This window comes from Tenrec ecaudatus, chromosome 8, assembly GCF_050624435.1.
Source record: "Tenrec ecaudatus isolate mTenEca1 chromosome 8, mTenEca1.hap1, whole genome shotgun sequence".
NCBI lineage: Eukaryota > Metazoa > Chordata > Mammalia > Afrosoricida > Tenrecidae > Tenrec > Tenrec ecaudatus.
Window position 1 is genome coordinate 85,153,698 of NC_134537.1, and position 22,804 is coordinate 85,176,501.

General features: G+C 44.5%; 1 protein-coding gene across 1 annotated transcript in view; it reads right to left on the bottom strand.

Annotated features, from left to right (window-relative positions):
- The window catches only part of BNIP3L (BCL2 interacting protein 3 like), a 45,490-nt gene extending 24,601 nt beyond the window's left edge, over positions 1-20,889 (bottom strand). The window contains exon 1 of the mRNA XM_075556485.1: positions 20,690-20,889. Within this exon, the coding sequence (XP_075412600.1) occupies positions 20,690-20,789 (100 nt within the window). The 5' untranslated portion in view covers positions 20,790-20,889. The remainder of the gene's footprint in view (positions 1-20,689) is intronic.
- Positions 20,890-22,804: the final 1,915 nt, after the last annotated feature.

Here is a 22,804-nt window from a genome sequence, read left to right on the forward strand (position 1 = left end):
TGTGGTGAAGAAAGCTGATGGTGCCCGGCTATCAAAAGATATAGTGTCTGGGTCTTTTTTTTTTTTTTTCAAATACACCGTTTAATCTTTTATTTTTCTTTCTTTTTCTGAGTTGCACGTGTATATGAGGCAATTGGAAACCACATAGGTTGAGCCAGGTACATCTCAGTCCTCAAAGAGTCATCCTTGATCTTCAACCTTTCAGGAGTTCTGTGCAGCAGGTTTGCTCAATGAACTTCATCATTTGATTGACTGTGGCTTCCATGAGTATTGATTGTAGATACAAGCAAGATGAACTCCTTCACAACTTCAATATTATCTCCATTTATCTTGATATTTTCTATTGGTCCCTTAGTGGGGAGTTAATTTCTTTTTCTTTTTTTTTTTAATTTTAACAATTTATTGGGGCTCATACAATTCTTTTCACAGTTCATATATATACATACATCAATTGTATAAAGCACATCTGTACAGTCTTTGCCCTAATCATTTTTTCTCTTTTCTTCTTTTACATTTTATTAGGGACTCATACAACTCTTACCACAATCCATACATATACATACATCAATTGTATAAAGCACATCCATACATTCCCTGCCCCAATCATTCTCAAGGCATTTGCTCTCCACTTAAGCCCCTTGCATCAGGTCCTCTATTTTTTCCCCTCCTCCCTCCCCCTTCCCCCCTCCCTCATATGCCCTTGGTAATTTATACATCGTTGTTTTGTCATATCTTGCCCTATCCGGAGTCTCCCTTCCCCGCTTCTCTGCTGTCCCTCTCCCAGGGAAGAGGTCACATGTGGATCCTTGTAATCAGTTCCCCCTTTCCAACCCACTCACCCTCCACTCTCCCAGCATCGTCCCTCACACCCTTGGTCCTGAAGGTATCATCCACCCTGGATTCCCTGTACCTCCAACCCTCGTATGCACCAGTGTACAGCCTCTGTCCTATCCAGCCCTGCAAGGTAGAATTCGGATCATGGTAGTTGGGGGGAGGAAGCATCCAGGATCCGGGGGAAAGCTGTGTTCTTCATCGATACTACCTCACACCCTAATTAACCCATCTCCTCTCCTAAACCCCTCTTTGAGGGGATCTCCATTGGTCGACACTTGGGCCTTGGTTCTCCACTCTGCACTTCCCCCTTCATTTAATATGATATATATATATACATATATATACATACATATATACATATACACATATATACACATACATACACACACTTATATCTTTTTTATTTTTGCATGATGCCTTATACCTGGTCCCTTGGGCACCTCGTGATCGCACTGGCCGGTGTGCTTCTTCCATGTGGGCTTATTTGCTTCTGAGCTAGATGGCCGCTTGTTCACCTTCAAGCCTTTAAGACCCCAGACACTATCTCTTTTGATAGCCGGGCACCATCAGCTTTCTTCACCACATTTGCTTATGCACCCATTTGTCTTCAGCGATCCTATCATGGAGGTGTGCAGTCAATGATATGATTTTTTGTTCTTTGATGCCTGGTAACTGATCCCTTTGGGACCACTCGCTCACTCAGGCTGGTGTGTTCTTCCATGTGGACTTTGTTGCTTCTGAGCTAGATGGCTGCTTGTTTATCTTCAAGCCTTTAAGACCCCAGTCACTATCTCTTTTGATAGCCGGGCACCATCAGCTTTCTTCACCACATTTACTTGTTCACCCACTTTGGCTCCAGCTGTTGTGTCGGGAGAGTGAGCATCATAGAGTTCCAATTTAATAAAAGAAGGTATTCATGCATTGAGGGAGTGTTTGAGTAGAGGCCCAAGGTCCTTCCGCCACCTTAATACTTGACCTATAAATATAGACACATAGATCTATTTCCCCATCCTCCTATATATATTTGCATGTACATGTCTTTGTCTAGACCTCCATGAAGGTAAACAAGCGGTCATCTAGCTCAGAAGCAACAAAGCCCACATGGAAGAAGCACACCAGCCTGTGCGTTCATGAGGTGTCGAAGGGATCAGGTATCAGGCATCATTAGAATTAAAAAGAAATCATATCATTGTGAATAAGGGGGAGTGCAGAGTGGAGACCCATAGTCCACTGTAGGCAACTGGACATCCCCTTACGGAAGGGTCACAGGAAGAGATCAGCCAGTCAGGGTGCAGTGTAGCAATGATGAAACATACAACTTTCCTCTAGTTCCTAAATGCTTCCTCCCCACCCACTATCATGACTCCAACTCTACCTTGCAAGTCTGGCTAGACCAGAGGATGTACACTGGTACAGATAGGAACTGGAAACAAAGGGAATCCAGAATGGATGATCCCTTCAGGACCAGTGGTGAGAGCGGGAGGGTGGAGGGAGAATAGGGTAGAGCGGGGAAACCGATTTCAAGGATCTCCATATAACCTCCTCCCTGGGGGATGGACAACAAAATAATGGGTGAATGGAGACGTCGGACAGTAAAAGATATGACAAAATAATAATTTATAAATTATCAAGGGTTCATGAGGGAGGGAGAGTGGGAAGGGAGGGGGGGAAATGAGGAGCTGATGCCAGGGGCTTAGGTGGAGAGCAAATGTTTTGAGGATGATGAGTGCAATGAATGTACAAATGTGCTTTATACAATTGATGTATGTACGGAGTGTGATAATAGTTGTATATGCCCCTAATAAAATGATTTTTTTTAAATGTAGAAATGGAAAAAGAAAATAAAAGGACCAAGTAGTCCATCTTGGAAAAAGTATAGCCAGAATGCTCCTTTAGAGCATGGTTCTCAAACTTCCTAATGCGGCGACCCTTTAATACAGTTCTTCCTCATGTTGTGGTGACCCCCCCAACCATAAAATTATTTTTGTTACTACTTCATAACTGTAATTTTACTACTGCTATGAATCGGGTAACTTCTGTGAAAGGGTCATTCAACCCCCAAAGGTGTCATGACCCACTGGCTGAGAACCGCTCCTTTAGAAGCAAAGCTGGTGAGCCCTTTCTCACATACCTTGAACATGCTGTCAGGAGAGACTAGGCCCTGGATATGACATCACGCGTGGTAAAGTCAATGGAAAGTAAAAAAGAGGAAGGTTCTGGACAAGATATATTGACATAGTGGCTGCAACAATGGGTTCAAATGAAAGAACAAGTGTGAAGATGGTGCAGGACCAGGCAGTGTTTCACTCTGCTGCACATAAGGTCGCTGAGTCAGAAACGACTTGGTAGCAGTGAGAGAGACAACAAATTTTGCTTTAAAAAATAAGTTACACCCTTCCCCCCAGAGGGGAGAGGGGCAAGTCTGATCAGAGCACACGGGAGCAAATGAAGGGGAAGAAAGAGAGTGGAGCACATCCTGGCCCACCAGGCCTGGAGGACGATATCCCTGCTCTGAACAGCCAATGCACAGAGTGGACCATAAGGCTGATCTCACTACAAGACACGCCGTCCCTTGCTGGTCCAGGGCCCTAAGGGGGACAACACTGGAGACTCAGTGTTGGGACTGGCCCGCACTGACCCCGTGACACCGAGGCAAACCACTAAAGGCGTGCAGCAGAGCAACCGTGGGAGCAGAGAAAGGAGCCCCTGAGGGAGTACAAAGGACAGACTCTGGGGCCAGAGTGTGGCACCCCATCGGACCTGACTGAAGGACATGCCTAGAGATAAAAAAATCAGACCTTGATCTAGTTACAGGTTTTTCTTTTAATTAATTTATTCTTCTATGGGTCATTGGTTTCTTTTTGTCACCGCTGTGTGCCCATTCATCACTTATCTTGCTATGGCTTGATTTTTGGTGCATATTGTTATCTCTATAGATCTATTTAGATAAGATAGGCTGGATGAGTAGCCTGGAGGAGAAAATAACAGGACCCATCAGGCCTTGAGGATGATGACTGCAATTGGAGCAGCCAGTCCACAGAGAGGACCACATGGCCAGCCCCACTATGAGACATGATGCCCCTCACTGACCCATGGCCGTATGGGGGACAGCACCAGAGACACAGTGTGGGAATTGCGTCCGACCTGATCCCGCCACACCTAGGCAAAGCACTGGGGGAGTGCAGCGGAACAGCAAGGGAATGTAGCGGCAAGGTCCCCAGGGAATGCTGAAGGTGGACTTTGGGGCCAAGGCGTGGTGCCCCAACAGACTGGACTGGAAAGCACTCCTAAAGGCCAACAAAAGATCCTTGAACTAGCTACAAGTTTTTCTTTCTTGTGGTATTTTGTTCTTTGTCAGTGGTTTGTTGTATATTGTTGCTTGGTTTTGTTCTGTCTTGTTTTTATGCATGTTATTAACTCCGCAGGTCTGTCTAAATAAGATAGGCTGGATGAGCAATCTGGAGGAAAAAACAATGGGACAGACAAGTTTTGGGGGGACATGGGATAGGGGTAGGTGGGGGGGGGGAGGAAGCGGTGTTAACAAACCCAGGGATAAGGGAACAAGTGATCCAAATCAGTGGTGAAGGGGGGGGGGAGGCCTGGTAGGGCATGATCAAGGGTAATGTAACAAAGAGGAATTGCTGAAACCCTTGTGGGGACTGAGCATGATAGTGGGACAGGAGGAAAGTCAAGGGAAATGGAGGAAAGAGCTGGGAAGGCAAAGAGCATTTACAGAGGTCTAGATAAAGACATGGGCATATGCAAATATATTTATATATGAGGATGGGGAAATAGATCTATGTGCCTATATTTATAGGTTTGGGATTACGGTAGCAGAAGGACATTGGGCCTCCACTTAAGTACTCCCTCAATGCAAGAATACTTTGTTCTATTAAACTGGCATTCTGTGGTGCTCACCTTCCCAACACAACTGCTGAAGACAAAGTGGGTGAATAAGCAAATGTGGTGAAGAAAGCTGATGGTGCCCGGCTATCAAAAGATAAAGCGTCTGGGGTCTTAAAAGCTTGAGGGTAAAGAAGCAGCCATCTAGCTCAGAAGCAACAAAGCCCACATGGAAGAAGCACACCAGTCTGTGCGATCACGAGGTGTCGAAGGGATCAGGTATAAGCCATCATCAGAAGAAAAGCATCTTACCATAGTGAATGAGGGGGGAGCATAGAGACCCAAAGCCCATTTGTCGGCCACTGGAGATTCCCTTACAGAGGGGTCTAGGGGAGGAGATGAGCAAGTCAAGCTGTGATGTAGCACTGATAAAAAATACAACTTTCCTCTAGTTCCTAAATGCTTCCTCCCTGCCCCCGCCCCACTATCATGATCCGAATTCTACCTTGCAAGTCTGGATAGAGCAGAGGATGTACACTGGTGCAGATAGGAGCTAGAGGCATAGGGAATCCAGGGTGGATGAAACCTTTAGGACCAGGAGTGTGAGTGGTGATACTGGGAGGGTAGAGAGAGTGGGTTGGAAAGAGGGAACCGATTACAAGGATCTACATGTGATCTCCTCCCTGGGGGACTGAAAACAGAAAAGTGGGTGAAGGGAGATGTCGGACAGGGCAAGATATGACAAAATAATAGTTTATAAATTATCAAGGGCTCATGAGGGAGGGAGAGTGGGAAGGGAGGGGGGAAATGAGGAGCTGATGCCAGGGGCTTAAGTGGAGAGCAAATGTTTTGAGAATGATGAAGGCAACGAGCGTACAGATGTGCTTTACACAATTGATGTATGGATGATTGTGATAAGAGTTGTATGAGCCCCTAATAAAATGATTTAAACAAACAAATAAATAAAAGAGGAAAAAACGGGACCAATGATTCTGGGGGGACACAGCAGAGGGGGAGGGGGGATAAGGAGGTGGTGCTGACCGACACAGGGGCAGGGGAGCAACAGGTGATCCAAAATCAGTGGCAAGGAGGGTATGAGAAGCCTGGTAGGGATTCAGCAAGGGCAATGTAACCAAGAGAAATTACTAAAACCCAAATGAAGGCTGAGCATGATAGTGGGACAAGCGGAAAATAAAAGGAAATAGAGGAAAGAACTAGGTGACAAAGGGTATTTATAGAAGTCTAAATACTGGCATGTACATATGTAAGTATATTTACATAGGATGGTTGGGAAATAGATCTATGTGTATATATTTATAGGTTTAGTATTAAGGCAGCAGATGGACACTGAACCTCCACTCAAGTACTTAATGCAAGAACACTTTGTTCTATTAAATTGATGCACACCTTCCCGACATGACTGCTGAAGAAAAATGTGTGTATAAGCAAATGTGGTGAAGAAAGCTGATGGTGCTTATCTATCAAAAGATAAGCGTCTGGGGTCTTAACGGCAAACAAGTGGCCATCTAGCTCAGAAGCAATAAAGCCCACATGGAAGAAGCACACCAGCCTATGTGACCATGAGCTGTTGAAGGGATCAGGTATGAAGCATCAAAGAACAAAAAAATCATATCATTGTAAATGTGGGTGAGTACAGAGTGGAGACTCAAAGCCCATAGGTAGGCAACAGGACACCCCCTTACTGAAGGGTTGTGGGGAGGAGATGAGCCGGTCAGGGTGCAGGGTAGCAACGATGAAACATCTAACTTTCCTCTATAGTTCTTAAATACTCTCCCCCTCTCCACACACACACTATCATGATCCCAATTCTACCTTACAAATCTGGCTAGACCAGAGGATGTACATAGGCACAGATAGCAACGGTAACACAGGGAATCCAGCACAGATGACTCCTTCAGACCCAGTGGTGAAAGTGGCGATGCCTGTAGGGTGAAGAGAATGTGGGGTGGAAAGGGGGAACCGATTACAAGAATCTACGTATAGCCTCCTCCCTGGGGGATGGACAGCAGAGAAGAGGGCAGGGAAGACGGCGGACAGTGTAACATATGATAAAATAATAATTTATGAATTATGAAGGGCTCATGAGGGAGGGGGACAGGGGCAGGGAGGGGGGAAAATGAGAAGTGGATATTAAGGGCTCAAGTAGAAGGCAAATGTTTTGAGAATGATGATGGCAACAAATGTACATATGTGCTTGACACAATGGATGTATGTATGTATGGATTGTGATAAGAATTGTACGAGCCCCAATAAGATGATTTAAAAAAATAATAAGTTACAATCAGCAGATTGGTGGCCTCAATCTAAATATCCTGGAGATTGGCAGAGGGTGTTCTCTGCTAAACCATCTTCCATCAATAAATAAGAATTATCATATAAACAGGCTCAAACCCTCCATGTACTCTATACAAGGGGCAACTATACCAAACCCAGAACCGAACTCAGTATCATCCTTCCGTGGAAGAAAAGGCCAAAGGGAGACCTGCTTAGACCTCTGACACCATCAAGATGCACAATCTTCTGAGTTTCAGGTTCCTCATTTGTGAAATACAGAGCATAACATTTATTTTAAGAAAAGTACCAAAGAAAGACCAGTACGCCTCCCTTAAGGGGCTATTGTAAGGATTAATGTCATAACATAAATAATGTACCTAGTTAACTAGGAGACTCTCAGTTATGCATAAGCTAAGAGTTTATATTTGTAATGTACTTAGTAGGTTTGTTAAATAAAAATTAAGTTACACTTTTGTACTGCAGTGATTTACTCGATAGGGCTCTTCCAGCCACAGCTTTTGTAACTCTCATGAAGCAAACTGGATGGGACCATGTAGACTGCGTCTAGCTCCGCTATTTCTGATGGGGCTGGGCAAGAGAAGGTAGGGGAATATTGTTGATAGGGTCATAAATTCTATTGTAAGTAACTGTTAACAGGGTAAACTGAGATTATAAAAATTTGAACCCCAATGTGGGGACTGGTCAATTTTGGCATCCTGCCAGGTATAAGATGAGCCATCTTAGAAACAAGAAGAGAGGGTTTCACTACCAGTAATGAAGAAGAGTCAGGATTCTGATGAGCTCCCGGCATAATGCCCCTCCGCCCCACCTTAATGCAGGGAAAGGTGTGACAACAGAGGAGTGCTGGAACCAAGAGCAAGAGCACCAGACAGAGCAGTGGGCGTCCAAGCCGGTGGAGTGAAGCTGAGTGCTTTTGGAGTTGGGTGCTTTCCAGACATTAAACTGTGGGAGCTAGGTTTGTTACCCAAAGAACTAGCAATGAGTGTTTAGGCTGAGGCTTATAACACAGTGGAGGGCCATTTGGGTATTTATCCGCAACATTATCCACTGCACTCAAAGAGTTTTTTAACCTTGCCTAAGCAGGCAGGTGCCAAAGGACTGTGTAGCTGAGGGGCCAAGAACTAGAGAGAGGTCTGTCTATGGGCATTATCTGGGAAAAGGTTGTTCTGATCAAAGAACTGTATACTGAGCATTTCTGATCCTAATTTATACACTGTTAACTCCTCCATTAAACCCCATAGTCAGGAGTATTGTCTGTGAGTTCAGTGTGGCCACTGCAATGTTATCAGATGTAAGAAAGCAGTAGAGAATGCCTTAGGAATAATGGTTGGTACTAGAATTGATTCAGAACGCTGGAAGGGAGAGGCATGTCTGACCTCAGTCTCGTAGAAGTTGGCCTTGGGCTAATGATTTTGATTCTCCTTTCCCCTTAGGAAGTTACACACTACCTTCACACCATTTTTACATGCCTCCTTCTCGTTTGTGGCTGCCCCAGTGGTTACCTTTACCAGCTGCTGTCAAAATGTCCTGACTCATGGTGATCCCATAAGTGTTTGACTAGAACTGTACTCCACCAGATTTTAATGGCTGACTTTTTGAGACAGATTGCCAGGTCTTCCTTATGAGGCACTTCTAAGTGACTTGGTACGTCCACCCTTTTGGTTAGTAGCTGACTGCATTGACTGTGGGGGTTGTACTGCCGAACCACAATGCCCTCCGTAACTCCACAGCCTCGATCAATATGCACATGAAAATGGGCACTGACTAGAAAGACATAAAAATGGGCCAACTAATTCAATTTGCAAACCCTAGACCAGCGGTTCTCAACTTGTGGGTAGCAACCCCTTTGGGGGGTCAAACGACCCTTTCACAGGGGTCAACCGATTCATAACAGTAACAAAATTACAGTTATGAAGTAGCGATGAAAATTTTATGGCTGAGGGTCACCACAACATTCACTGTATTACAGGGTCGTGGCATTAGGACGGTTGAGAACCATTGTCCTAGAGCTAACACTGAAAACAAGGTAATATTCAAAATGCCTCTGTATATTAAAAATATGCCCAAAAGCATCCCTAAACTTAGAGGCCTGCAAAATATTTTAATTGACAAAAGGGAAAGAGAACAGAAGTACAGTTAAATGATGAATGTCAACCCCCTTCTCCTACTCCTTCTAAGATTTTCAAACTTTACTTTTAAACCAGTGGAACCAGTTCATCTTGTTCGAAAACTCAGTATGTAAAATAAACAAGAAATCACAGTTCCTCTGACAGAAGCAGAACTAAGGAACCAGGAATTCCAGATGTGTCCCCGGGAAAACCATTTTTCCCTAAAACATAATTAATGTTCACTTAAGTACTGGATCAGAAAAAATGGGTTACCCCAGTACTTGATTCTCTGAATCTTAATTTTTTTAATTAATAAATCATTTTATTGGGGCTCATACAACTCTTATCACAATCCATACATACATCAATTGAGCAAAGCACCCTTATACATTCGTTGCCGTCATTCTCAAAATTCGCCTCCCACTTGGGTTCCTGGAATCAGCTCGGTTTCCCTTTTTTCCCCTCCCCTTCCCTCCCCGCTCCCCCCTTCCTCCTTTATAGTTTATAATTATTTTATCTTATCTTACACTGCCCGGTGTGTCTCCCCTCACCCACCTTCCCACTGCCCATCTCCCAGAGAGGAGGTTACACATAGATCCCCAAGATTGGTTCTCCCTTTCTACACCCTCTTCCCTCCTGGTGTCACCACTCCCACTGCTGGTCCTGAGGGGTTCATCCGTCCTAGATTTCCTGTGTTTCCAGATCCCTACTGCACTGCTGTACATCCTCTGGTCTAACCAGGTCCGCAAGGTAGAATTGGGGTCATGATAATTGGAAGGGGAGGAAGTGTTCAAGAACTAGAGGAAGGTTTTGAGTTTCATTGTTGCTACACTGAACCCTGAGTGACTCAACTCCTCCCCACTACCCCTCTGCAAGGGATGGCCAGCTGTCTACAGATGGGCATTGGGTCCCCATCACGCACTCCCCCTCATTCACAGTGATGTCATTCCCACCCCACCCCGCCGCCTTTGTTGTTTGAGACCTGGTCTCCTTTGCCCTTCACGATCACCCATGTTGGTGTGCTGCTTCCATGTGGGCTTTGTTGCTTCTGGGCTAGATGGCCGCTTGTTTGCTTTCAAGCCTTTAAGTCCCAGATGCTGTATCTCTCAGTAGCCAGGCACCATCAGCCTTCTTCACCACACTTGCTTATGCACACATTTGTCTTCAGTGTTTATGTGAGGAAGGTGATCACACAATGATTGTTTTTGTTCCTTGGTATCTGTCCATTCAACACCTTGTATTTGCTTAGGCTGTATGCTTCTTCTCTGTAGCTTTGTAGCTTCCAAGCTAGATGGCTGCTCGTTTGCCTTCAATTCTTTAAGACCCCAGACGCTATATGTTTTTGATAGCCGGGCATCATCAGCTTTCTTCACCACATTTGCTTACACACGTCTGTCTTCAGTGATCATGTCGGGAAGGTGGGTATCATGGAATGACCATTTAGCTGGGCAAGGTATTGAGGAAGTGTGCGTGAGGAGGCCCAATGTCCAACTGCTACCCTACTACTGAACCTATAAATATATGCACATAGATCTATTTCCCCCATAATCATAAATATATTTACATATGTACATGTCTGTATTTAGGCTTCTCTGTATGCCCTTTGCCTCCTACTCCTTTCTTCTATTTCCTTACGCTTTCCTCCCGTCCCACTACTATGCTCAGGCTTCATTCTGGTTTCAGTAATTTCTCCCCGTTACCTTGCCCTTGGTCACTCCTTACCAGTCCTCCCATCCCCTCCCTCCACTGGTTTTAAACAACTCGTTGTTCCCTTGTCCCTGTGTTGGCCAACACCTCTTCCCTTCTCCTACCTCCCACACTCTCATGTCCCTCCAGGACCGTTGGTCCCATTATTTTCTTCTCTCATTGTTTGTCCAGCCTATCTTGTCTAGGCGGACCTGCTGATATAGTAATATGTGCATACAAATGCAGATGGCTTTGACAGCACCCAAGTGGCACATAAGAACATGGCGACGATGGCAGCAACACCGACATGCTGACAGGCAAAAAACCCACTAACATACAAAATTTACAAGTGAACCTTAATTTTTAAAAAATCTTCTAAACTAGTAACTGAATTGTACTTCCTGCACTAAAATAGGCAAATCACAATCTAACATGTATTTTAAGAAGCTGAGAAGATACATTTAGAAATGCTTGATAAGTAATGAGCTCTGGAGAGGAAAAAAGAAAATGTCTTGAGGAGGATGGCAACGAATGTGCTTGACCCAATGGATGCATGTATGGATTGTGATAAGAGTTGTAAAAGCCCCCAATAAAATGATTTAGAAAAAAAGAAGAAATTATCTCTGTGGTTACAACACCTTGTAGCATAACTAAGATTTCTACATAAGGCAACAATAGGAGTTTGTTTGGCATCTCGGTGGTTGAGATCACAGACTGGAGCCAGACTCCCACTCTCCCTCTAACCAGCTGTCACACCACCAATGTTTACTTAATATCTTGCTGCCTGGTCTATAAAAAGAGGGCAACAATTTTATCTACCTTATAGAGCTGCTACAAGGATTAAGTGGATACAGCACAGACAATTAAGAAAGGCACCCAATACATAGAAAGCTTTGTTAGCTGTCATTAGAATTATACTCTGTCATCCTAAAAAATCGTGTTAGTCTGGGTCCTTTAGAGAAACAAATCCACAGAAACTCATGTATAAGAGAGAGTTTTATATAAAGGGCAAGTGTACATCAAGAAAACATCCCAACCCAGTGCTGCCCAAGCCCACAAGTCCAACATTAACCCAGTAACTCATATGTCCAACACCACAAAGTCCTCCTCCATCTCACAAAACGCACACTATGACACCGACTGCAGGAGGAAAGCCGAATGAGTGAACTTGTAAGCATCTCAGTGCTGGCAGGGGTCTCCACACAGCTGTTCCAGCACCCACGGCTGCATCGGGATAGGTCCACGTGGCTTCTCCTTGGGGATGTCTTGCAGCAAGTGAGCCTTGCCAGCTGGAGCAGGGAACTGGCTAAGGCAGCTGCACCCTGGTCAGAGCATCAGAAAGCAAGAGACCCAAGAACTCGAAAGGCGAGGCTCCCCAAGCCATTCTCTCTCTCCCCTTCAATTAATCCCACATGTGTTTACTGGCCAGGTTGGCACAATAAACTTTATATCAAAAATATATTACACAAATTATGTGTTCACTTAAGGGCTTCTGAGTTTCTCATCAGTTTTGAAAAAAATACTCTCAGCAGATCACAGTAATGGTTGCACAATGTGGTGAACTAATTGCACCGAACTGTACACACAAGAGGCTGAGATAGTTGTTTTGTTCTACATAGTTTTCACAATTAAAAAGTGCTCCTCAAAAATGTAAATCCCAGTGTCTAGAGTAAAAATCACTCCCTCTCCCCTCAACATCTAATTCCTACTCTCATAAACCTATCACAGACTTACAGAGTTTTTAAGACAAATGTTTTGCTTTTGTTTTAACAAAAGGGATTATATTGTTCACATTTTCACCGAACAATGTGAAGATGCCTTTCAATGTCAATGCATACTAATGAATAAAATAAATGAAAACAAAATTATTTCAAATAAGTTATTTCATTCTTTAAAATAACTGTATTATAATCCATCATACAGATATGTTATACTTTAACCATTACTCAAATGGTTTGTCCAGTACCCAAAATATTGCTCTATTGTTACTATGATTATGGCTTCCTTTAACATTCTCCAGGGCTGTTTGACAAAACACAGTAAGAACCTTTAAAAAGTTCATTTGTTAACCTGCAAAGTCTGTACCCTTTGGGATGAAAAGTGTTACCTCCGCCCATACCATTGGTGTCATACAATAGCCCTTTTTGTGATTGACTAATTTTATCCAGCAGGATGTTACCAAAGGGGTGTGGGGCAAGGGATGTAAGATGAAACAACAGGTGCATAGGTTCCGAAAGATATTTGGCTTACTGTTCCCTTTTCAGAAAAAAGAATTACTCAGCACCCCTGGCAATGAAAAACTTTCATGATAGTCCATAATTCAGGTTAAAGTATAGGTAGCTCCTTTTGAAGCCCCCTGGATCTTTCTAAGGGGCCTTAGTGGTGTAGTGGTTACACACTGGGCTGTGATCTGCAAGGTTAGTGTTCAAAATTGCCAGCTAGCTCCACAGGAGAAAGACAGGGTTTCTACTCCCATAAACAGTTACGGTCTCGGAAACTCACTGGGGAAGTTCTACCCTGTCCTATTGGGTCAACATGAGTCGGCACCACCTGATGGCAGTGATTTCTTTTTCCTTTAAAAAATCATTTTATTGGTGGCTCTTACAGCTCTTTTTAAAAAAAAATAATTTTATTGGGGACTCATACAACTCATCACAATCCATACCTACATCCATTGCGTCAAGCACATTAGTACATTTGCTGCCATCATCATTCTCAAAACATATGCTTTCTACTTGAGACCTTAGTATCAGCTCACTTTTTCCCCTGCCTCCCCGCCACCCCATCCCTCATGAACCCTTGATAATTTATAAATTATTATTTTGTCATGTCTTACACTGTCCGCCGTCTCCCTTCACCCACTTTTCTGTTGACCATCTCCCAGGGAGGAGGTTATATGTAGATCCTTGTGATCGGTTCCCCCTTTCTACCCCACCTTTCCAGTATCACCACTACTCTCACCACTGGTCCTGGAGGGTTCATCTGTCCTGGATGCCCTGTGTTTTCAGTTCCTTATCTATACCAGTACACATCCTCTGGTCTAGATGAATTTGTAAGGTAGAATTGTGATCATGATAGTGGTGGTGGGGTGGGGGTAGGGAGGAAGCATTTAAGAACTAGAGGAAAGTTGTGTGTTTCATCGTTGCTACACTGCACCCTGACTGGCTCCTCTCCTCCCCGTGACCCTTCTGTAAGGGGATGTCCAGCTGCCTACAGATGGGCTTTGGGTCCCCACTCTGCACTACCTCTCATTCTCAGTGATAGGATTTTTTGTTCTTTGATGCCTGATAACTGATCCCTTCGACACCTCATGATCACACAGTCTGTGTGCTTCTTCCTTGTGGGTTTTGTTGTTTCTCAGCTAGATGGCCTCTTGTTTATCTTCAAGCCTTTAAGACCCCAGACGCTGTATCTTTTGATAGGCGGGCACCATCAGCTTTCTTCACATTTGCTTATTCACCAGCTTTGTTTTCAGTGATCATGTCGGGAAGGTGAGCTTCATGGAATACTAGTTTAATAGAACAAAGTGTTCTTACATTGAGGGAGTAGTTGAGGAGAGGCCCAATGTTCATCCGTGACCTTAATACTAAACCTATAAATATATGCACATAAATGTATTTCCCCATTATGTGTAAATATATTTACATATGTACATGCCTGCAATTAGACCTCTACAAATGTCCTGTGCCTCCTAGTTCTTTCCTCTATTTCCTTTTACTTTCCTCTTGTCCCACTATCATGCTCAGCCTTCATTTGGGTTTCAGGAATTCCTCTCTGTTATACTGCCCTTGATCAAGCCCTACCAGGCCTCTTACACCCTCCTCACCACTGATTTTGGATCACTGTTGTTCCCTTGTCCCTGAGTTTGTTAACACCACTTCCTTTCTCCCACCTCCCCCTCTCCCATGTTCCCCCAGAACCATGGTCCTGTTGCTTTCTCCAGATTGTTTATCCAGCCTATCTAATCTAGATAGACCTGCAGAGATTTAATCGTATGTACAAAAACAAAACAGTGCAAAACAAAGCAACAACACGAAACAACAAAAAACCAATGACAAAAAAAAAAAAAAGAAAAGCCTGTAAATAGTTCAAGGCCTGTTTGTTGACCTTTAGGAGGTTTTGTTTTTTTCCTGTCAAGTCTGATAGAGTGCCACATCCTGGCCCCAAAGTCTGTTTTTTTGGTACTCCCTCTGGGACTTCCTGGCTCTGCTCCCTTTGCTGTTCTGTTGCATGCCCTTAATGTTTTCTTGGTGTGGTGGGGTCAGATTGGGCACAATTCCCACACTGTGTCTCCAGTGTTGTCCCCTTAAGGCTATAGGTCAGTGATGGATGTGTTTCACAGTGGGGCCGGCCACATGGTCATCTCTATGCATTGGCTGCTCTGAGCAGGTATGATATCGTCGTCAAGGCTTGGTGGGCCAGGATGTGCTCCACTTTCTCTTCCTCCCCCTTCATTTGCTCCTGTGTGCTCTGATCAAACATGCCCCTCTCCCTGAGCTGTAGCTTCAGTTGCTGTACTCTGAAGTGAATTCTTCTGCAGGGAGGAGTGGCTGGCTGTCCACATAGTTTGGATTGGTAAATTTTTTGAATGGGTCCAGCTCCCCACAGGGAGCAATATCACCCACTTTGGGAAAGTGTGGCCAGATGGTTTGACAGGTATTAGCAGGCCTAAGGGGGCATTAGTAATCCATAGAGAGAAGAGATATCAAAGGAGGGGGTAAGGTAAACTTAAGTTCAATTCCTCTCTGAAAGAAGGGGGGCTTAAATTTTTAAAAAAGCATTTCTCCTCATTTTCATCCAATCTCTCAGGGTCCTACATGTAATATTCATCCCAAGCAGGACATATGAGGGTAAAAAAATTGCTACAAAACCATAAACATTTATAAACAAAAATGTGAAACTACTGTTTTCCAACATATCCTCCATCTAGGTCTAAACACATCTTAAACCATGTTCCTTTGAAGTTTGGGGAACAAAAAGACACGGGCAGAGCAAGATCAGGGCTTGGAAAGTGGACAAGGGCAAGGTTTCCCAGGAAGTCAGTTCTCACAGGACAACCCCAGCTACCCTCCGAGAGTAAGGAGGAGCACTGTCACGAGGGAGACAGAGGGAGGAGCAACTTTCCTGGCCTGGCAGCTTCCAGTTTTCTTAAAACGTCTTCTTAATAAGCCCCTCTAACAACCCTGCATCCTGTGTAGACAATCGTTCAAGATTACCTTTTGGATTCAAAAGAAACAAGTGACCCTGGCTTTCTGATCTGACCTCTGTCTGAGTCTCATTGGCCAGGCAGATCCTCTCAGCAGCTACCGTGTGGACAGGCTCTTTCTTTGAAGGCACCCTAGCAAGACTAGAAGGAACTGGTATGCAGCCATTCGCTGACTACAGTCATGTCTGAATACATTTTGTGTGGAATAAATCCATGCATGAAAACCCAGTAGCAATTCTTTTTAATTTATTCTCCCTTCTCCCTGCTTATTGTAATATCTGATGCTAAAATCCAGACCAAGAACAAGAAAAATAATAAGAAAACCCAATGGCATCTAATGATTCTGACTCAGTAACCTTATATCAGGTTTCTGAGGCTCTGAATCCTTACTGGAGCAGACGGCCGTTATCTTTGTCTTATGGGGAGGCCGGTGGGTTTGACCACCCCACCCCCCACCCCCCCAAGGTGAGCAGTCCATGCTTACTACCAGTGCCACCAGGGTTCCTTCAGACCAGGGCGAGTGCTCTTCTCAAAGAAGCCAGGACTTACACAGATTTCTTAGGGAATTCAAAAGAGAGCTTGGAGACCTCACAAAGTTCACAGAAAAGTTTTACTTTCTTTTAATGACATTTTTCCATGAACTCTTCCAAGCTCTCTCATGGCGAAATTTTACGTGTAATAGCCTTGAAATCCTTCTTGCAATACTTGGGAAATAGGCACATCAGAGTTGAAGATATTTAAGAAGGGGGGAAAAAAGTCTGAACCGATCTAATCCCACATTACACAACAATAAAAATTAAGCTACTACACTGACTTGTCTTATATTGCCCACTGAACATGATATATATTACAGCTATAGAAATAATCACTCAAAGTTTTTCTTAAGAACAAAACTAGCAAATGGAAAACATAACAATTATAATGAAAATGAACAGTCTACTTATAAAAGTGAAAAAATAGTAAACATCAAGATTCCATTTTTCCGAGTATTCTAATAACTTGCTGTCAAAATTCTGCTTTTGGCTCTTGAACTAAAGGTAACAATCCCCAGCCAGCAATAAACTTTACAGTGAGTTTCATCTCCTGTTTTGTGGTGTGAAATTTTACCCAACAAAGGATTTCAACTTATCTGCAGTTTGGACAGCTTTAAATGCCTAAGTATGTTGTTTTGCTCAGTACTCAAAGATCGCTTGAAGGAATCAATAAGCCTTCTTGTTTTGTTCCGTCCACTGTTGTGAAATAGGCCCCCAAAAATGAGCAGAGTAAGAGGTCAGAAGGGGGTAATTAAATATGGCACTATCTAGAAAGCTCCTCAATAACTTTCAAAAATTCACCCCACCCCAAATACAATACTTTCTATCTAGCCAATATCCTAAAGAATCATTTTGATGTTTAGAAAATGAAGGCAACATATGTACAAATATGCTTGCTATAACTGATGTATAGAATGTTATAAGGGCAGTAAGAGCCCCCAATAGAATGTTAAAAAAAAGCAACAAATCAGTCTACAATGTATTCTAATGTTTTCCAAACTTAAGAAAACAAAAATGTGCAAAAATGGAAAGCATCATAATATACACGGAAAAGATTAAAAATTTTTGATACATAGAGGTTGACTAATCTTCTACTTCACATCAAAGGGTATTTATCATGGTAAGATCATGGCCTATTCTTCTATTTCAGTAAGAGATTATATAAACATAGCAACCACTGATTGGCCCAAAGACATCAAATACCTCATAGGTCTATCTGACAGTGGCATACTCATTCAGAGCTCAATCTCAATTTTTTGTTACACAAAGGTAATTAAAACCCTTTGTTTTCTGTGAAATCATGTACACATAAGAGTGATAACTTGTAAATGTCATAGAACACTGAAAACAACTAAGAAATAAAATATTACAGTGACAGGCAGATAACCTCAGTATACCAAGTAAAATAATCTATGGAAAGAAGAAACACAAAGGATTCTGGACCACTCCACACCAGCCAATCTCAACCACTGCTAGTGCGTCCATTCCAACGCCTACCGACTCTACGGAGGGCTTGGGGGCTATAAATCGTATGGGAACCCATAGGCCCACCGTTCTCCCACAAAGTGGCTGATGGGTTTGAATCACTGACCTTTTTGTCAGCAGTCCAACATGAGCTCTTAGCCTCAGCCTCCAGAGAACTTGCTCAAGGTGCTTTACTCTAAGTAAACTGTACTACACTTGATCTTAGCCAAAAGGCCCAGAAGCGATTACTCTAGGTAAATTCCAATCTGTTTACTCACTTAAAAAAATCATTTTATTGGGGGCTATAACAGCTCTTATCACATTCTACTCATCCATCGTGTCAAGCACATCTGTACTTATGTTGCCATCATCATTTTCGAAACATTTTCTTTCTACTTGAGCCCTTGGTATCAGCTCATTTCCGCCTCCCCCACGAATCCTTGATCATTTATATATATATTTTTTCATGTCTTACACTGACTGCTGTTTCCCTTCATCCACTTTTTTGTTGTCTGTTGATGGTGTTAAATGTAGATCTTGTGATTGGGTCTCTCCTTTTCTCCCTCCCCTTCCCCTTACTTTCCTGGAATCGCTACTCTCATGATGGTCCTGAGGAGTTTATCTGTCCTGGATTCCCTGTGCTGCAACTTCTTATCTGTACCAGTGTACATTCTTTGATCTAGCCAAATCTGTAAGGTAGAACTGGGGTCATGATAGGGGGTAGGGAGTATGTGTGTGTGAAGAAGCATTAAAACTAGAGGAAAGTTGTATGTTTTGTTGGTGCTATAGTGCACCCTGACTAACTTAAGTAAGAGGGTAAAGTTACGAAAGAGGTTTCTGAGGGTTCCATTCTGTTGATTCCACTTTTTCAGAAACTTTTGGAAGATTCCTCACATTTCGGAGGGGCCATTCTCCCTTCTTTATACTATGCTTCTAAGAGTATACACTACAAATGGCAAATCAGTCAGGAATGTATGCTACTGTTTGATACAAGTAACATTTGAAGGCACGTACATTAATTGTAATTAATATGAGAAATATTAAAAATCCTACAACTTAAAGTCAAAGAGGCTAAAAAAAAATCATTAACAGAATCAAGCAATCAAAAGATGGGAAGGAGCCCTGGTATGTCAAGGTTGGTGGTTCCAATCCACTCAGTCGCTTTAGTCCACAGTTCAAAGACCTGGTGATCTGCTTCAGTAAACAGTCAAATTCAGTAAACAGTTAAAGCAACAAAATCCTAACCACTGTCAGCAAGTTAACTCATAACCTTCCCTTTTGAAAACCAAGCAAGAGTTTAGCTGAACTAGTAAAGGTCTAGTAAAGAGTATTAACATTCTTTTAAGACCATACACAGCAAGCCAAGTTTAGATAGAAACCTCAGAGGGCGGTGGGTTCCTCAGAAAAGGAGGTGAGAATGGTTGCCCAATGCCAACAAAGTAACCAGTATCACTTACTCCTGTGTGAAAACTGTGTGTGTGTATACTGTTATGTTCAAGTACATTCCCAGCAAAAAACCTGAAAAATGAAAGAGGATGAAGAATTTAAGATGAATACATCTTGAAATGCCCCATGCTTGTGAGAACAGGAATTCTGTAATTTTAGACATTGTTGGAAGGACCTCCTTATTATGAAAGCTCTAAGAACGCCTTTAAATGACCTATAAGCATGCAAATGATGTTTATAAAGAATGTGGCATATGCTAACTGCCTTTCTTATAAGCTGTGATACAGACAGACCTTTCCAAAGCGCTGGGCTGAAAATAACATCAGAACAAGATGTCTGAGCACCAGAATGTCATGAAGCAACCGTAGTAGGTCCTAAGTCACTACCGCTCAAGAGCTTGCATTCGTGAGTACGTGTTTTCCATTTCGGAACATTCATTTCCTCAGAAGTGCTTTGTGCAATCTTGAACACTTCGCGAGGATTGTCTAAAAACAGGTTTCCTGGCAGAAAAATCTACTCGTTTAAAAACATTACTTCAGCAACTCTGAACTTTTGACAAATCTCCAAGAACAAATTTAAAGCAAGCCAGCCGCCTCGCCTCCACATGTGACTGACGTAACCACTAAATTACCAAATGGACTTTGCTGACAACACCGTGGTAACAAAAGAACGCAACCAGAGGGCTCGCGTTCCCACCCCGAGGGAAGCCCAATCCCGCCACGTTGGCTAGCTGACTCAGAGGCTTAAGCGCCATCGCACACGGGACCGCCGACACGTCCCCCGCAGACGCCCGCCCCTCCGTCCCCGGGCCCCTCCATCCCCGGGCCCCTCCGCCGCACGTCCCCTCCCGGGCCCACTCCGCCCACCTGCCCGCCCTTTCTTCCGCCCCGCGCCGAGGGCCCGCCCCCTGCAGGCCTCGATTGGCTCCGCTGCGGCGGACCCACCACAGGTGGAGGCGCCCCGCCCGCGGGCCCGCTGGGCGCTCGAACCGGCCCCTGCTCCCCGACCGGCGCTCCCCGACACCTCACAGACACAGTGCCCAACTCCAAGCCCCAGAGGGTCGGGAGACGGGCGAGGAGGAAGGTAAGAGCGCATCCTGACAGGTGAGGGGAGCTGTCAGTCACCCGCACATCCCTGGCCTCCACCAATGGGCTGCCTTCTCCTCCCGCCCCCCGCGCGAGGCTGGTGGCGGCCGCCAGGCCAGCTCCTCCTCCCCCACCCCCTTCCACCAATCCCGCCGGGCCGGCACTCACTGTTGAGGCCGGCGGGCGGCGGCAAGGGCTGTTCGCCTTCCTCGCAGTTGTTGTTGTTGTTGTGCAGCGGCGGCGGCGGCTCCACCAAATTCGACGACATTGTGTGGAGGATGTAGGAGCTGCGGCCGTGGCACTACCGCCTCTGGTTCTCCGGCAGCAACACAACAAGCCGAGTCCCCCGCCCCCTTTTCTGCGCGTGCGCAGACCCGCCCTCGCCGCCGACGTCAGGCCCGTCCCGGTCACGTGACAACAACACAGGCGGCAGCGGGGCGGGGGAAGGGGCGTTCCCGTGCGGGTCACGGGGTGGAGACGCGAGAGGAGCGCTGACGGGCGCGCCAGGAATGAATTCTTGCCATGTGATCTGTACCGACTGCATGGGATGAGTTATGCAGGTGGCACTGGGAATAGAGGATAGGAAGAAGCGTGTAATGAGGAAGTGTAAGGTGCTCATGAATCAGTCTCCAAATTACACACACCCACGGGATCAGCATTGTTCTATCCCATTGGTATGCATTTATTTTTCGTACCTGTTAAGGACTCATTTCTGTAATAGGTTTCTTGGTAATGAAAAGAAAACCCCAAACCCGGGGCCTCCCTATCTTACCCTAAAGTCAAGCTAGCGACACCTAAGACAGGGATCACTTCTTTGTTGTAGTTAAATAAATTCTTATATTTAAACTACCAACAACATGAAATGATAGTGTAAGAATAATGGGAAAATGTTCGGGAATATCTAGGGAAGAAAATACCCAATCGCGGAGAGGGGAGAAAATGGCGACCAGATAGGACTCATCCGTTCCGAGCTCCTGCTGCCAGACCAGAAAATTGGGAGGGAACGAGGGACCAGATATAATGCCAGTGCCACACGACTGCAGTGTGCCAGCAAGGAGTGGGGAGCCAGTGGAGGGGCCTGAGGTTTTGGCCCCCAAATCAGCCACTTGGACAACTGCCCCTCACCCCAGAAAAATTTACTTGAGAGGAAGACACTGAAGCTGCAGCTAGGGGAGAGGGACATGTCTGATCAGAGCAAATGGGAGCAAAAGAAGGGAGAGGAAGAGAGAGTGGAGCACATCCTGGACCAGTAAGCCTAGAGGAAGATATCCCCGCTCTGAACAGCCAATGAACACAGTGGACAATATGGCTGATCCCACTAGGAGACACATCATCCCTTTATGGCCCAGGGCCCTAAGGGGGACAACACTGGAGACTCAGGGCCAGGACTGGCCCAGACTGACCCTGTGACACTGAGGCAACGCTCTAAAAGAGTGCGACACAACAACCATGGGAGCAGAGCAGGGAGCCCCTGAGGGAGTACAAAGGACAGACTCTGGAGCCAGAGCATGGTACCCCATTGGACTCGACTGAAGGATACGCCTAGAGATAAAAAAAAAAAAAAATCAAACCTTTATCTATTTACAGGTTTTTCTTTCTTTTTAAAATTTTTTTCTTTTAATTAATTAATTCTTCTATGGGTAATTGGTTTCCCTTTTTATTGTTCTCACTCATTGCCTATCTTGCAATGACTTGATTTTTGGTGCATATTATCTCTACAGATCTATCTAGATAAGATGGACTGGATGAATAGTCTGGAGGAGAAAACAACGGGACCAATGGTTTCGGGGGGACATGGGAGAGGGGGATGAGGGGGCAGGGAGGTGGTGCTGACCAACCAAGGGACAGGGGAGCAATAAGTGATCCAAAATCAGTAGCAAGGAGGGTATGAGTGGCCTGGTAGGGAGTCAGCAAGGGCAAGGTAACCGAGAGAAATTACTGAAACCCAAATGTAGGCTGAGCATGAAAATGGGACAAGAGGAAAGTAAAAGGAAATAGAGGAAAGAACTAGGTGACAAACGGTATTTATAGAGGTCCAAAGACCGGAATGTACATAAGTAAATATATTTATGAGTGTGGGGAAACAGATCTATGCACATATATTTAGAGCGTTAGTATTAAGGCAACAGATGGACATTGGGCCTCCACTCAAACACTTACTCAATGCAAGAACACTTTGTTCTAATAAATTGGCATTCCAGGATGCACACCTTCCCAACACGATTGCTGAAGAAAAATGTGTGCTAAAGCAAATGTGGTGAAGAAAGCTGACAGTGCCCGGCT